At 32.2% G+C, this 18,182-nt stretch overlaps 1 protein-coding gene across 1 annotated transcript in view; it reads right to left on the minus strand.

Moving 5' to 3' along the window:
* LOC145256361 (conserved oligomeric Golgi complex subunit 2-like) overlaps positions 1 to 18,182 on the minus strand; it is an 81,012-nt gene that overhangs the window by 13,352 nt on the left and 49,478 nt on the right. The window contains exons 5-14 of the mRNA XM_080115186.1: positions 16,310 to 16,407; positions 15,874 to 15,976; positions 13,613 to 13,792; positions 12,029 to 12,147; positions 8,588 to 8,708; positions 6,604 to 6,743; positions 5,901 to 5,962; positions 3,126 to 3,292; positions 2,519 to 2,728; positions 326 to 401 (exon numbers count right to left, since the gene is read on the minus strand). Of these exons, the coding sequence (XP_079971312.1) occupies positions 326 to 401; positions 2,519 to 2,728; positions 3,126 to 3,292; positions 5,901 to 5,962; positions 6,604 to 6,743; positions 8,588 to 8,708; positions 12,029 to 12,147; positions 13,613 to 13,792; positions 15,874 to 15,976; positions 16,310 to 16,407 (1,276 nt within the window). The remainder of the gene's footprint in view (positions 1 to 325; positions 402 to 2,518; positions 2,729 to 3,125; positions 3,293 to 5,900; positions 5,963 to 6,603; positions 6,744 to 8,587; positions 8,709 to 12,028; positions 12,148 to 13,612; positions 13,793 to 15,873; positions 15,977 to 16,309; positions 16,408 to 18,182) is intronic.

An 18,182-nucleotide genomic window follows, 5' to 3' on the forward strand; every position in this document is an offset into this window, starting at 1 on the left:
TGGATGTGTGTGTGTGGATGTGTGTGTGTGTGTGTGTGGATGTGTGTGTGTGTGTGTGGATGTGTGTGTGTGTGGATGTGTGTGTGTGTGTGTGGATGTGTGTGTGTGTGTGTGTGGATGTGTGTGTGTGTGGATGTGTGTGTGTGTGTGGATGTGTGGGTGTGTGGGTGTGTGGATGTGTGTGTGTGTGTGTGTGTGTGTGTGTGTGCGCGTGCTCATAGAAAACATTAAAATAAAGGATTTCAGGATAGGTACGTCGGCAAAAATTATCACGCAACAATCACCAATCGTCAAAATTAGAAAATATTTAAAAAATAAATCTCACCTTTTATTAAATCGATATTTTCATAATTGAGCGACTTCAATTTCGGTTCAATATGTTCAACAAAAACAGGAAAAATCTAAAAAAAAAAAAAAAAAAAAAAAAAAAAAAAAAAAAAAAAAAAAAAAAAAAAAAAAAAAAAAAAAAAGAAAATATATTTTCAAACAATAAAATCTCTATATAAAATTCAATATGTTTGTATGCAGATGACTCGCTCGTAAACTAATTAACTGTTCATTATGAATTTTGGAACACAGTTGCTAGGTATGAGGGGTAGTAATGTGAACAAAATTTAGTTTTATTCAAGTTTTTTATATTTTCAAATATTTATTCATGGTGTTTAGTTTGGTTGTTTTGTGGAGAAAAATTGTTGTTTTTGGCTTTGGAGAACATGATTGAGTTTTGCAAAGAAAAACAAAAACATCAATGTATTTGGTGCATGTAGCTTTTGGAAGATTAATTTTGTTTCTTATATTTTTTTTCCAGAAAAATGTATTTATTTTATTTGTCAAGAAAAATGTATTATTTTTCTTTTTTTCAAGAAAAATGTAAATTTTTTTTGCAATAAAACATTTCAAAGAAATAAGTATTTAAAAAAAAAACCCGACTAAATAAGATGGAAACATGAAGAAAAATCTGTTTTTTTCATGGAAAATATCTAAGTTTTTTTGTTTTTTTTTTTGCAAGAAAAGTTTTCATAAAATAAGTGGGTTTGTTTTTGTAATAATGAAAACAATTTTTTATTTCATAGAAAGAATTATGATAAAAAACAATTTTTTTTTTCATCAAAAAAGTTTAAAATAAAATCTTTTTTGTAGGAAGCGAGGGAAACAAAAGTTTAAAACAAAATTTTCTTCCTGTTGCAATAAATTTATTTAACTGAAATTTGTCTGCTTACAGCTGATTGGCTAATTGCACCAACTATTTCCGACTGTTTTTCTGGCATCTGCCTGTAAACTGTTGGAAAATGCCAAACCAACCTAGTACCAAGATCTATGGTATTAATAAAGCTATAACTCACAAATATAGAAGAGGACAGGGGTGGGGGTGAAGGTGATTGCCTTTAACTGATACCTCCCTTCAGTCTCAAGAGACAATGGATACCCTCTGTAAGGGTTGTTGCATGTATAATTGTGAGGCAAGGGTTGCGCAATCCCAACCACACTTCCCTTGCATTGACACTGCTTGAGTCCAGTGGCATGGAGAAGTGCTAGATGACTGGAAACAATGCCAAGATAAGCAGAGTGCATATACAAATTCTCAAATGGTCACCCATTTTAGTACTGACCAGGCTCAACATTGCTTAACTTCATATGTTGTATATAATTGATGTATAAAATTTATCTCTACTATTATGCAAAAGTCATTTTGTGTGTGTGAGTTCCTTCCTCATAGATTCCGAAATGGCTGAGCCCATCTTTTGCAAATTTCACACAAACCCAATTTATATGTCTGGCAGTGTTCTTAGTTGCTTTTGTACAGAAATTCATCCGATAAGTATCAAAAATCGAAAAATTCCAATCTTTAAAATAGTCTTTCTTCTTTTATAGATAAAAAAGAATTTTTACAAGGGAATATTTTACATTACACCGGTGTAATTTTGGCTGGTGTAACGTAAAATATTCCCCTGTAATAATTCTTTTTTATCTATAAGAGAAGAAAGACTATTTTTAAGATTGTCAAGCCCAAATATCAGCTGACGTGATATTGTAAACAAACACAGATGGAATTTAATGAACATCATTATCATTATTATTTTTTAAATTTTTTTTTGCAAATTAGTCCACCGTGAAAATTATTCCTCGTAATATATAATAATCAATAGGGGATTGATTCTATAATAATACATATGCAATCTGCATAAATTAAAATATGTTTAAGCATATTGTATGACCGGGCAATTCTGTGTGTCCAGCTAGTCAATTCTAAACCAATCAATTATATATATATATCAATTCTAAACCAATCAATTATATATATATATATATCAATTCTAAACCAATCAATTATATATATATATATCAATTCTAAACCAATCAATTATATATATATATATCAATTCTAAACCAATCAATTATATATATATATATCAATTCTAAACCAATCAATTATATCTCATGTATCAACTGATATATGAGATTTAGATTTATTACAAAATAAAATAAACAAAAATAAATAAAAAAACTATCAACTGACTTTTTCACAAGTTTTCTCAGCATCTGCCATTAAAAATAGGATCTGACCCAAAGTGATTGGTTGCGGTTCGGGCGGCGGTGGCGGTGGTTGTGGGGTCTGCTGACTGCCAGAGTCTAAGCCATTTACTTTTGAAGTGACAACAATGTTGTTGTTGGCTGGCGTTGACGCTCGATCATTTCGACTCGCATTAGGAATGCTTGGCTTTTCAACCTATTTTCGAAAAATCCGAACAATTTTTATTTAATGAATTTTTGGTACACCTGCATCATAATTGGAAATCAATAAATACATGTCACGTTGAAATTAGTGAAAATAATAAAAATCATCAAAAATTGATCAAGTAGTTTTATTTTTTACAATGAAAATCATTTTTAAACAATTTAAAGCGATTAATGTGAAACCAGTAGTATTACAAGGCTGATCTCACAAGTTGGAATTATTATGAACTTATCTGCAATTGCTTTTTGTAAGATGGTGACGTGAGACAGTCTTTTTTTGTTTACTCATAAAATTTGATTTTTCGTAGTTATAAATAAAACTACTAAATCAATTTACCAGATTTTTGGAATATGACATGTTTATAAGTAACAGATGTGACGACACTCACCTCTTTTTGATAAGTTTCATCGATCCAAGCACTGTAACGAGCGAGGAGTTGTAGCGTGAGTTTGAGGAATCGATGCACAAGAGTCGGCAAATAGACATTCAATTGCCAGCATTTGTATATCGACTCCCACAATTGATGGCTGGCAGTTAAATAAAATTCAGAATTATCTGAAAAAATAAATAAATAAATAAAAAAGACACATGAAAATTTAATTTATGTATTTCTGTTTTTTTAAATGCTAGCTTTTTTTCTCGTCCATAAATGTTTATTTATCTACCAAGTTGATTGCAAAAATAGATTACGTAATTGTACTCATTTTTAGTTCTATCACCATACTCTCTCTTAAACACGTCTGTCTATAGATAAAATTGTGGTATTTGTCTGTTCAGGTTTTTGGAGATCTCTACCCCTCTCCTTCACATATATTGTTAAAATACATTACCAAATGCACGTGGATTAGGATTTATAATTTTTATCAATGATATATGATCTATGTTTACACTGGACATCCATAAAAGGAAATACATTCGACTTTAACATGAGTTTCAAGGCGTGGGGAAGAAGCCCATAAAGATCTTATAATAAAATCTTATAGAAAAATTGTAGTCTTTATCTGCTACGGTTTTGGAGATAAACCTTCGACGCATAAATCATATTTATTCTCGAACTACATCACCTTTTGCAAAGTATATTTCATTTCTATATGTACACTTTGATCACGGTTTACCAAAGTTAAAAGTGACTCAAGAATAAAAAATAACAAGCTGTGCATGTGTGATCCCCCTCTGGTGCCACATGTGAGATGACGCCATAAAAAATAGTGAAGAAATGATGAATGTGAGAAGTGTGAAGGGCCAACGTTGCCTTCACATTTTCGCCAAGTTTCAGAAAAATCTAATGGATGGGGCAAAAGTTATGGGGTAAAAAAAATGTCATTTTTTGCAATTTTGGAGCATTTGTGACCCCTTTTGAGCTCCTGGGAATGCTGAATCACAGTGAAAAATCGATAAACAGTGCAGTTTCATGCCTTTAAGACATGTTTCAGCACCATGGAAAACCACTATATAGACATACATATCAAGTTTTTGAGCAATATAAAAAAAGAGCTCTTGAAAGGCATGTTTTTTAGTCCTAAAAATCCCAGGGGGTTGTGAACCAGAATTTTACCAGAGTCACCCGTACTGAATTTATATTACGAACAATGGCCTCCACATTTTGGCCAAGTTTCAGGAAAATCTAATGGATGGATCAAACGCTCTCGGGCAAACTGTCATTTTTGGTCATTTTAGGGCATTTTTGACTTGTTTTGAGCTCCTGGGAATGCTGAATCCCGGTGTAAATAGATAACGATTTCAGACCTTAACAGATTTATATTTGAGTTGACCACCGTGAAAAACCACTAGTCAGACAAATCAAGATTTTGTCACAACAAGAGGCGTTTTTAGCATTAAAAGTCCCCGGGGATGCAAACCAGAATTTTGCCAGGGTTACCCATACTGAATTTATATTAAGAACAATAGGCTACACATTTTGGCCAATTTAAAAAAAATCTAATGGATGGATCGAAAGTTATGGAGTCAAAGTTAACGTATCATTTTTAGCCATTTTGGGGCATTTTTAAACTCTTGAGCCTTTGGGGACGCAACGGGAATTTTCGCAAAAAAATTTTTTTTTTTACTGTGCACATCTATTTAATGAAATACAATTTGTGGCAAAATTTCAGGAAAAACTAATGGACGGTTATTTGTCAATTGTCTGGACTAACTGACGGACACACGGATCCATGCACGTCACTGAAAACATATCGGGGGACAAATAAAAGATTCAGCAAGAACTTTTGCATCAACCTATTAGAAATTAAAAACGTAACAAAGCTTGGAGTACACACAGATCTTCATTGATTTCCAAGAAATTTTTGCCGAAACTTTTTTCAATTAGTGTTACTTTACTTGCATCTCTTTTCAGCCTTGAGCCATACATGGAAAATTGAATTTCATAAAATGTAAAATAAAAATGACATTATGGTGCAATGGCACAATTTAACTCTATTATGAAATGCTTTGAAACCGGGCACAAGTCTTCGTCACAATCTCATGAATTAGACCTTAAAAGACTTGCGATTCTAGAATTTATTGTCCTTCATGTTGAAGCTGGATCTATTAATATTTTGTCTTACTGCAACCTACACAAAGAAGTCGAGGCAGTTGCAGTCAAGTGATCTAGAAGGATAGATGTCAAGTAGTTGATGAAGTTCTGAGAATCAGGCCAGAGTTTTATAGCTAATATGGCAGGCTGTTGTGGCTTACCGACAAATGCATGGCCAATATGCAGTTACCTGATCGATTTGATGTTTTACTATAATGCTCAGAATACAGACATAACTATTACTGTTCAGATCAGCGGAAGAATGTGGGTGTAATATGATAGCACTTTCACTGCGGATGTCACAAACGGGGTTTGAATTGGCGAGCACATGTTTTTCTATCATTCTTCTGCTGACACTGATGAAGTCTGAAATGTGGTTTTCGTTAGAATTTACTATCTGGTGACTCTTCGATGCCTTCATGTTTCATTTATTTCCATGTCATTATTTCATTTTCTTCCTACGTTAAAACAATAACTTTTACAGCCAATTTATATCAATTGTTGGTGTTGTTCTTGGCAATATCCAAAGACACCATCGTCGTCCAAAATTACACTCCCAAAGCCAGGGATCATCACTTAAAATAATGAAAAAAATATTTCTTTGGCAGAAATGAAAATAAAAATTCTTACCTAAGGTCTTGTTGAAAGCGATTACAAGAGAATTTTCAAAGAGTCCGGCAATTTCTTGGAATCTATAAAATAATGGAAACATTCATTTTGCATCAATTCTCCATTTTTTTAAATCAGAATTTCCCTTACATTAAAAAACAAAAAGAAAAGTCTACATGATGTACGTAGCCGTGATGAAACAAAAATATCATATTCTAAAAATCACATAAATTGATAAAATAATTTTATTTTTAAATGAGAAAATTAAATTTTATGAGTAACAGTATGATGTTTTGTCTGCCATTTAGAAAACAATCTAAAAGACAAAGGAAGATAACTCAATAATTCAAACTTGCAAAATTTTTGTTGTAATGCTTACAAATTCCTATTAATCGCTTAAAAATGATTTTCTTTATAAAAATAAAACTACTTCATCAATTTACATGATTTTTGGAATATGATATTTTTGTTTCATCACTAGCATATACATCATACAGATTTTTTCTTTTAATATCAGGGGAATTCTGGAAAAAAAATTAAATTACCGACATAATTCTATGATTTTATACGATATTAATTTGAACACTGGTGAAGCATAATTATATTTGTCAGTCAGTTTAGACGCTTTTTTACTAATGTATACATTTGTAAAAAAACAAAAAACAAAAAACCCCAAAAAACAGAATTACATACAAAATTCCACAAATGAAAATGGATGACCAACCTAATTTGGAAATAGACTGGAAGGTTCCATTTGGACATGAATAACTGATAACTGGAATGTTCTCGCAACCGTTTCACGCTAGCTTGAGAGCCGCACTGATGTTCAAATGTTAACAGAAAATCCATGCTGATCGTAAATTTCTGCAAGAATAAAAGCAAAAACAATCATGAAAAGATAATAAAAGTGTTAGGACAATAGAATGGTGCTTGTTAAGATTGAGTCGACAAATCAATTTTTTAAATATATCATTTTAAGCAAAAACAACAGTACTTACTTGTCATGTCGAAAATAGTAATATATCCAAAAGAACTGTTATTGTATTTTTAGTATAAAAAAAATCTATCGCTATAGACAATAATTATTGCAGCCATGACACAAGTAATCTAAAACATTCGTTTCAGAGTTATGTCCCCTGATTTTAGCCTCCTACTGCCTACTTTATTACATCTAAAAAAAAAAAAGTGATTTAACCCAATTTTCTGTAAAAAATTACTTTTAACAAACAACTTTCTACCCATGATTTTTTTGTAATTTTTGGATCTATTACTATTTACGACATTGACTGTATTAACAAGCACCTATAATTAAAATGGAGCTAACTACTTTTCTGTTTCAGGCAGAGTTACCTCCCCTCTTTTAATCTTATGCATGTTTTGCAGAGACACGAGAACAGTAACCAGAAAGATGCTGGCAGGTGCCATTAAAGAAATGACTTTGAATTTATCCAAACTAAAAAAATATCATATCTGTCTGTGATAGTTGTGACACATAGGCTGATAGATGTAATTTATATCCTTTTAAATAAAATGTCTGTCACTTTTTGAACACGTATTCATCTTTGGGTATAATCCTCTGCAAGACATTAATAATTATGATATGCCGACATCCTCATCTATTATATAAATCTCACCTGTCTGTTTAAATGTATGTATGTATGTATGTATGTTTGTATGTCTGCCTAAAACTTTCAACAGAAGCGATGGATTTTCACGATATCGGTATCGTTTTGAAGCTCGACTCTTCACATTCTTTTCCTCGTTTGCGGTACGGGTTCGAGCCTGCTTGCCTACTACAATCTTTTTTTTTTTTTTTGCTCAACACACACATCCAGACACTCGGGCAATGCCAGACACCCATGCTAGTCATTTCTAAGTGATTCATTAAAGAAGGGTTATTGTTTTTAACATCATTGTGATTCGAAAAAATTATAAGAATAAACAAATTTGTCAACAAGATTTTCATTTTCAGTACATCCTATTCAGCTTTCCTTGTCAGGTTAGTCACAGGCATATAATTGATAGAGAGAGAAAAAGAGGGGACATTGTGAAGACTGCTGCAAGGAAAGTGGGCTCCCTCTATCATGCTAGAAGATTACTCACACCTAAGAGTATCCTGTACCTTTACAAGGCCACCATTCACCCATACATGGAGTATTGTTGACACATCTGGGCTGGTGCATCTACTACTAGTCTCTCTCTCTTGGATAGGGTCCAAAAAAAATATTCAATCTAATAGGTCCCACTTCGTCAACTAAGCTCCAACCCCTGTCCTATCACCAATGTTGCATTTTTATGGAATGTGTTCTGATGAACTCATTGTGTTTGTGCCCCCTTGACTTACACATCCCTGAAAAACCTGTTTAGCAACAAAATCACACCCCTTCACTGTTGACGTCCCTAAGTGCCAAAAAGCTTTCTACTCTATTAGTTTCTTCCCCTGGACAGCTAGACTTTGGAATTCCCTTCCTGCTACCTGCTTCCCTGACTGTGCTGATATGCAGAAGTTTAAATGTAACGTAAACCAACATCTTGTTAATTTTTCTTAGGCATGGTCTCAATTAGTAGCTCCTTATGTCCAAGTGCTTGTTAGGGGTTAGGGTTAGGGGTGAACGAGAGTAGAAAGAGAGAGAGAGAAAAGGAGATAGAAAGAAAGAATAAAAAGAAAGCTGTTCAATGGCAAAACTGATGGGAGATGAAGGACTTACTTCATGGAAAATACTGGGATTTCCTGGGGCGAATATTGACGGAATCCGGGCTTCTATATTGGAAATAATCTCAGGCCAAACAGCGTTGACAACAAAATCATATCCACGAATGACATCACCACTGAAATAGAAGACATTACCCTTGTTATGCTCTTTATCTCATGTAATCATATTTTTGGAGTGTGTAAATGATAGACTACACATTACGAAGGTCGTACTTTTTACAAGGTCAAATTGTTTAAAACAGTGAAAATTAAATATTCTTCCATTTACTTAAAGGTTTCTTTTAAGACTTGCCATACCAGAGTTTAAATCTTATGTAAGTTGAAAGAATTTGTTTTTTGACTGGATATATATTCATTTTGGCCAATTCAAAGTTTATTTCCAACTAAATACTCATCTTTAAAATGACAACTTTTATAAACGAACATCACATTAAAAACTGGTGCTGATAAATCGTTTTTACCAATGTAATACGTTATGATCGTCAGGGGTCACCATGTTTTTCTTTTTTTTAACTTCAGACAATAACATAAGACACATGCATGTAAAGATTTTTTCTTTACGTTAGAAAAAAAAAATGATGTTTAAGGAAAACTTTATCGACGCCAATTTTTAATGTGATATTTGTTTTCAGCATACCCTAAAACTTATAAAAGTTGTCATTTTAAGGGTGAGTGTCGAGTTGGAAATAAACTGCTAATTTTAAGAAAATGGACATAATATTTTAGGGATGTGTCCTTCAGCTGTTTCGGCGTTTTACTTTAAGGTGTTTTATAATGGGAGGAGTAATTTTGGATGAGAAATATTTTCATTGAAAAAGGTTTTTTGTGTTTATAATGACATGTGGAAATACAAGAGACATGTTATACAGTAAACAAAATGAAAAAAAAGATATTTTACATATGTTTAAAATGGAAGTTTACAGCAATAGGAAAAACAAAATGTTCGTAAATATTTTTAGAGTTCTTGTAAAAACAAGGGGGATTCATTAGCTGAGACATTGAAGAAGTTTGAATCGATTAATTTAAGAGCCATACATTACAGGGGTCAGAAAAATCATGATCAAAACTTCTGTTCATTATATATATATATATATATATATATATATAATTCTTTGAAAGTTGTTCATAAGAGTCAATGTTCATTTGATTTTGTATTAGTGAGAAGCATTGGAAAGATTTCAATGAATAAAGTTTATACAGATTGGCAGATGATAATGAGTCGAGGAGTTGTGTCTGTGTGTTCGTTAATGTTTGTGAGTAGAGAGATGTTGCAGATTTGTACCCAACAGGAGGATGTCTAGTGACACCGATCCCTAGACTTGGGTCAACTGGGTCCCATTGGTTTATTGAAAAAAAAAATCTGTCTTTTTAAAGGATTTAGGTAGCTCTCAGAAAAACTATTTCAAATACATTCAGAAAGTTTTCTGATTGGTATAAAATATAACAGACAATGTGTGGTTATAGTCAACCAATGTATTTCCTAATTTCAGCGGAAGTGGTGACAAGCAAATCAGTTCATTCACTTTTATTGTTCTTCAGGATTTTTATTGTGATGTGATTTATTGAAATAAAATATAAGAAAAGGACATGATTAAAAAGTATACAATAAAAATTAAAATTATAAAAAGATAAAAATAGCACAATTGGTCTTTATTTGCACTTTTGATAACAAAATTTAAAAAAATAAAAGTTTTTATTTTATTTCAAATTTTATAACAAATATATATGAAATTATAAAATTAGTTTTTTTTTTAGTTTTAAAAATAAATTTTTTATTTGCATTTATGTAATAAATATGCTTATGAAAACATAAAAATAAAATTATTGAAATCAAAATAGCAAAAGTGTTAATAATTCTTTAAAAAAAGTGCACAAAAAGTGTTTTCAATAATTCTTTAAAAAAACAAAACAAAACAAAAAAAACTAATTTCAATAATTCTTGATTAAAATAAAACTTTTCAATGATTATTAAATAAAAAAAGAAAGATTGCAAAAACATAATAAAAAAACGCGTATATGCACAGGGGAGATATAAGAGAAAAAAAAAGCAAATGAACTCATTTGCCTTGTCACCACTTCCGGTACTACTATATTGGAAATTAGGAAATACATCAGCTGACTATAACCCAATGTACGTACAAACGAGTTTACACATTTTGATAAACATTGGCCATTAAAATATCATAATGAAACATTAAATACTTTTTTAAAAACTAAATAAATTTTAAGAAATTCTAAAAACTTATGTAAGTACCAGAGAGAGGGGGAGGAGTTAGTTCCGAGATGCAATCAACAGTTTGTCGAGTGGTACATTTTCGCCTATAAAATACGGTCGATACAACTGCCATGTTGCAAACAATCTAAATGTCTTTTTGGTGGGAATAGACGCGAGTCTAATCTCATGATCATTCAGTGAACCACGTGGGGAAGAAATGTTCTTTTTTTCTTTTTATCTCCACTTCGCCGTGAGACGCAACCGCGTAGCATTTTTAAAGTTTTCTTCAATTCTACACAAGCTGATTAAAGAAGATCTTTGGAAAGACTTTACCCATCATTCAAAATGCTGACGTTGTATTTCTGCTGTTCATAAAAGAATGACAACACACCGACATATAAAAATACAGGGTGGCCGAAAAGTCCAGACAACTCATTATGGGGTTTAATTAAAGGTCAAGTTTCTGGTATTGGATACGAAACCATTGATCAGCTAAAGCATGCGATTATTGCAGCTTTTGCTAGTGTATCAAGGAATTCTCTAAAAAAAAAAAAATGGCCCAAAGAACCTGGAGGCGAATGGAATTGTGCAAGAACAACGAGGGCCAACATACTGATTCCCTAGACCACTAAATTACTCTAGTTGTTTTCTGCTTTGTTTCTAATAAAGTTCTCTTTTTTTTTGTTGAATATATATGTTTTCTGTGTGTTTCATTAAAAAATACTGTGTTTTATTAAAAATACATGTATAGTGTCCTGGGACTTTTCGGCCACCCTGTATAACATATCCTTTTTGTCGCTGACGGTGATCGATGGTAGTTTGGTTGATACGAGGAAGATGCATTGGAACCCAAATCGTCAAACAACATTTAACTTATCTTTTTGACAATCGATCATGTTTGTTGTTTCTTCTGATGCAGATGACTTGTGTCAGGTTTTATTCAAGTGACCTTTTGTTACATCTGTTCCTTGCATATCGCCACCAGTTGCACTCTAGTCAAAGTGATTTCTTGTTCCACACGACACGGATATTTAATAATCATTCAGTTTGAAATTTCCTATAGATTCTCGAGTGTGACAAAGATAAAAAAAAAAACACCAGAAGAAGGTTGGATGTTACAGGAGCCGAAACATTCTAAATATAAAAACTAAGATGAGAATCATTGTTGGAATAATCCAAATAAAAATCTAATTTAAGAGGTTTAGTTGGAAATGAACATACCTTGGAGAACTCGAAGAGGTAATATCCTTTAAGATTTGGCAGTGTTTCGGAATGAATTCCAGAATTTTGGTATACATTCCCTTCAGGCTACACGAGCGTAAGAATTCCTCTGTGATTATCTTTTTTGAAACAAAAGAAAACACAAAATATATTTATTGTTTTGATTTGAAATTCAATATTTCGATTTTCGAATTTCGCTCTAATAATGAAGAAGCACCATTTTGTTTTTTTTTTTGTGAAAGAATTAAGAGTGGATTAATTAAGTTCAGGGCATATTTCTGTCATTACTAACCATGACTAAACGTCATTACTAATTACTGGTTAGTAATGACAGAAATATGCCCTGAACTTAATTAATCCACTCTTAATTCTTTCACAAAAAAAAACAAAAAAAACAAACAAAATGGTGCTTCTTCATTATTAGAGCGAAATTCGAAAATCGAAATATTGAATTTCAAATCCAAACAACCATAGCTACTTCATTGGCATGTTACAGTGATAAGCATATCCAAAAATTATGAAAAACGATAAAGTAGAAAATTAATTATTAATGAAAATAGTTTTCAAAGATAATTAGTGAAAATTGAGTTTTGATAAATTGGCCTAAAATGAAAAATTTTTAAGAAAATAATTACCTCCCTTGTCACGATACAAACTCTTCTGTTTATTTTATTTTTTTTTTTAGAAAAGTGTTTTTCTTAATAATCAATCTTCTACCTTATCGTTTTTCATAATTTTTGGATATGTTCATTACTGTGACATGACAATTAAGTAGATACCACCGGTTTTATTTGGAATTCAAGATTTAGAGTTTCAAATTTTGCTCAAATAACAAAGAAGTATCGAAAATTCAAATTTCAGAAAAATAAAAAGATTGCGTTGCTGTTCGATATTAAAAAACAAAGAAAATCTGTATGATTCATCTGTGACAAAACAAAAATATCATATTCCAAAAATTATGTAAATTCATCAAATAGTTCCATTTTTAAATAAGAAAATCAAATTTTATGAACATCTGTGCCTAAATCAAAACGTAGATTCCATGAACAAAGCTTCTTTCTTAGAACTGCACGCCTGTGGAACTCTGTTCCATCTGCCTGCTTCCCACCTGACTACAACCTGGATGTCTTCAAGTCCAACGTAAACAAATTCCTGATGAACCACTGTACTTGCAATAACCCTTACCCCCGAGTGGCTTCCGGGCCTTGATAAGTGGTGACCACCATGTAAAAAAAAAAAAAAAAAAACAGCCAAGGTGTGACTGTTTGTGGTCTGCCATTATTGAAAAAGAAAATCTCAAGAAACAAAAAGGAGATAACTTAACAATAATTCAAACTTCTGAGATTTCTTTTGTAATGCCTACAAATTCCTGTTACTACCTTAAAAATGATTTTCTTTATAAAAATAAAACTACTTATTCAATTTATATGATTTTTGGAATGTGATATTTTTGTTTTGTTATGCATATATACATCACAGATTTTCTTTTTTTTTCTTAATATAGGTTGAACTCTGGACAAGCACTGAAAACGTTTATTCTGAATGAAAAACTGAAATTTAAAAAAACAAATAAATAAAACTTACCTCTTCCATAAATGGCTGAACGACATGTTTTCTAAATAAATATTCGGCATCTTTAATTTTATCAATCAAGGCATATGTTCGGAGGCACTGTCGCAAGATATCGATATTATTGTGGTCAAGACCCTCTAAAAAAGACCCTTCAAGGCTGTACTGCAAAGTGCTTGTGATGCTGGCAATTCTCTATAACGGAGAAAAAAAAATATTAGTCTTCAAATTTTTTGCTTACTTCCATTCATGCTAAACAAGACAAATGTCACCGAAACATGAAGTACTGCTATTAATTAGGGACCATAATTAATATGCGAGACTATACGCCCCCTGCTCGACAACTTGGTGAACCAAATGCTGTGTGCCGTGGATTTATCTTCCTTAGTCTTATTTACTTATGACCGTATCGTCGTAGCCACACCGATGACCATCGAGAAGAACACATAAAAAATAAACTAAAACAAACATAAGGAGAAAGCATAGGCTCCATCACTTTCGGCGAATATTCATCCACATCTATCGTCGAGGCTGATAAATTCATCTTTCCATGTACTCCGTGTTTAATTGCATCCAAATTCCAACTGTCGGTAAATATTCAACTAAACTCCCGTCAACTGTACCATCAAAACTGAAATTTGCCATCCGCAAATCATCTACATTGTCATTAACTCATTGACTGTCACAACTGTCAATCCTCAAACTAAATCTAAATATATCTCAAGTCCATTGTTCAATTCTTTTGTTCTTTTGCCAATCCCAATGAACAGCTTCCCATCATCTGATAAATTTCTTTTTTTTTTTTTTTTTTGTTATATTTTTTCCTTCTTTTTTTCTTTTACTTCCTGACATCTGGGGTAGGTGATAGCGCCTATTGTATCAATATTTGTTTACATTATATTTGCATGTTGGTACAGTCTGAAAAATAGAGAGCAAAGGATAAATTCCAATTCTAGCAGTTAGAAGAAAAACTGTTAGAGTAGAAAGTCTCTCTCCAATAGACTATTCTAAAACGTATATATTTTTTTTTGATCTCTTAGTCCTACTGGATTCCAGGACAAAAAAAACAAAGTGGAACAATAAATTATTACCATAAAAAAGACAACATGATTCCATTTCCGTTTGATGAAAACTGGTTTTCTTTTTTTGATGCAGACCATCTACCAATAGGCCAGTTGTATACAAATCCCAAGAGCAACAGGAGTCTTTTATCATATCTGAAAGTGACACAATGTTCAACGAGCAAGATCGGAGATGCACTACTGTACAACTCATGCTCTCTACCGATTTAAGTTATGACAACAGGACCATTGCCAGCACCCTCAAAATGCAAATCTAGATGGTTCAACGCTTGAGGGCACAGCTCAATGAAGTTTCCGGCCATGGTTATGATCATTGGTATGGTTTCAAGTCAGAGTCACATCATGCCCCTCACATCTTCGAAGTTGGCTTGAAAGTCAACACCAAAATGTACCTGGATGTGCTGGAGAGTGTGGTGATCCCCTGGGCAATCAGGTGGCTGGCGGCAAACCCTGGATGTGGTAGCAGGACTCTATGCTGGCCCACAAATTCAAAGAGACTCAGGCTTGACTTTAGGAGGAGTGCTACGACTTTGTATCCTTCTCTCACTACCCCACCCCCCTTCCCTGCGACCTGATTAAATAACCGTTCTGTTTGAAATTCCAAATATATTCCAGAGTTCAACAAAATGCGATTGAAGAAGGTCGAAGGTTACGTTAACCAAAATGTGGGAATAACATCCTGTGATATTATGGATATTCCTTTCCAAGTGTTTGGAAGTGGAAAAAAAAAAGAAAACTATAACAAAACGAGGAAATAGTTTAACCCTTATCCTTTAGTGGCCCCTAGGCCTTGATAGACAGTGACTACAGGTTAAAAAAATACAAAAACAAATTAGCAGAACAAAAGTATAGGAAATGAGGTTAGCGGAAAAAAAACAAAGGAAGGCAGGGGAAGGTAATACACAAAAGCCATCTGAAATAGGATTGTTAATCAAGGTCTGGCGGTAACTGGGACAAAACACTGGATGTAGAAGTCAATATATTTAGAGTTAGTTTCCTTGTAGCTCTAGGAGTAGCAGTGAGTTTTGTGACAATAACAGTTTACAGTTTATCAATAGTTGCTGCTCAACTCCCTACATTGTATTCCTCTAAAATTGGTCCCAAATAGTAGTTGCTTACATCAAAGTGGCACTGTGCCATGTTTGAGTGGGAGGGGGATAGCATTAAAAAAAAAAAAAAAAAATCAATTCTTACCGGTTTTACTTCTTCGACAAGAGGGAGACCTCGACTTTTCATTACATAAAATTGTAATTTATTAAATTCTGTTGCAACTCTTTCAATAAGTTGACCATTTAAACTGCAAAAAGAAATAAAAAGATGTCTTAACTTTGAAATTGCTTAAAATTGTGATCACTGGAGAAAGTCAATTTAGGCCCTAAATAAATGAATCAAGTGACCTTTTTGAAGAATTTACCATGAATAGACATGTTTAGGTTAAACTGTGATTTAGCTATAGACATACATTCTGTTTTCTAAGAAGTTTCTGCTTTTCTGCATAAGTATTTAAAAAAAATCAATATCATGTGCAAATTATTACTACTGCTACAGGTTATCAATGCAATAAAACTGTTTACATAATGCATCATCATATTGCTAGAGCTGTCTCATGTCAACAAAATGTAAAACGTACCTAGTTCCAGGTGTAGCCTCTAATTTTGAAGACAATCCCAAAAGTTGTTCGATTTTCTCAACAGACTGGACAATATTTATTAATCTTTGCAAACTGGCCTGCAAAGAAGAAATATAAAAAAATATATAAAAAAGAGCTTGGTCACATTTTTTGAAAATATTTTGTAAGGTTAAATTTGAAAATATTTTGTAAGGTTAAATTTGAAAATATTTTGTAAGGTTAAATTTGAAAATATTTTGTAAGGTTAAATTTGAAAATATTTTGTAAGGTTAAATTTGAAAATATTTTGTAAGGTTAAATTTGAAAATATTTTGTAAGGTTAAATTTGAAAATATTTTGTAAGGTTAAATTTGAAAATATTTTGTAAGGTTAAATTTGAAAATATTTTGTAAGGTTAAATTTGAAAATATTTTGTAAGGTTAAATTTGAAAATATTTTGTAAGGTTAAATTTGAAAATATTTTGTAAGGTTAAATTTGAAAATATTTTGTAAGGTTAAGTTTGAAAATATTTTGTAAAGTTAAGTTTGAAAATTCTAGAAAATTAAATGTTATCAATTATTTTATTAAACGATTAAAATCGATTTTTTTTTTTTTGGTCTTCATTTTGCTGGTGATATAACATTATTTGAGTTTTTAAGATTTTCAAATTAACCTTGTATTACCCCCCCCCCCCCAAAAAAAAAACAAAAACAAGTCTCCTTTGAAAAAAGGTGGGTGTCATACAGTGAAGTTTCAGGAAAGAAAAAAAAAAATTCAATCATTTATTAGGTTGACAAGAAAGTTCTTGCAAAATTTTTAATTCAAATGATGTATTTTCAAATAAGTTTTCGTTATAATATCTTTACTTTATTTATTATTTTAAAGAGCGTTTTCACTCTATCTAATCTATCCAATCGTTTAAATCACAATCGTTTTAAATCTATCTACTCGTTTAAAAATCATCTACTCGTTTAAAAATCATCTACTCGTTTAAAAATCATCTACTCGTTTAAAAATCATCTACTCGTTTAAAAATCATCTACTCGTTTAAAAATCATCTACTCGTTTAAAAATCATCTACTCGTTTAAAAATCATCTACTCGTTTAAAAATTATCTACTCGTTTAAAAATTATCTACTCGTTTAAAAATATGGCAAAATCACATTAACACACCGGTTCTCGCCAGATCACCAAAGTTAAGCAACGTTGAGCCTGGCCAGTACCAGATAGGTCACCATTTTGGAAGGCGAGGTGCTGTATGTACCATGAGGTAAAATACCAGGCTGGGAAACTGACAGTCTATCCTTTTTTGGAAAGGCCTCTCTTAAGCCATGGTAGCCAACCCATCTAGTGATGGCGTCACGATAAAAAATGCCCTTGATAGCCCTGGCGAAGCATCAATTATTCAACTATGGACAAGATGTGAATTACACTACAAACTCATGTAGTGAGTTCAATCTCGGCTGTGGCCACATGTTAAGTTTTAATTGTTTAAATTACAACCGTTTTAAAACAATCATGTCTTCTTTTCAGAACGTTGAATACAAAAATAAAAAAAAATTTGCCCAATTTTTTTTTTATTTCAATTCAAGCTAGGCCGAAAAGCTGCTGAAACAGCTTGCAATATCAATGAAGTGTTTGGCCCAGAAACCACTACTGAGCACACAGTACAATGGTGGTTTAAGAAATTTTGTGGTGGCGATGAGAGTCTTCAAGATAATGAGCATAGTGGTCAGTCATCAGATATTGACAACAAACAATTAAGAGCCATAGTCAAAGCCAATCCATGCACAACTGTTTGAGAACTTGCTTCTGAATTAGATTTAACATAAATGATTTCCAACCACTTGAGAGAGATTGGAAATTATGAAAAGTTATCTTCCATTCCTTTAT

The sequence above is a fragment of the Euprymna scolopes genome, chromosome 32, assembly GCF_053919585.1.
Source record: "Euprymna scolopes isolate OS-2025 chromosome 32, ASM5391958v1, whole genome shotgun sequence".
Lineage (NCBI taxonomy): Eukaryota > Metazoa > Mollusca > Cephalopoda > Sepiida > Sepiolidae > Euprymna > Euprymna scolopes.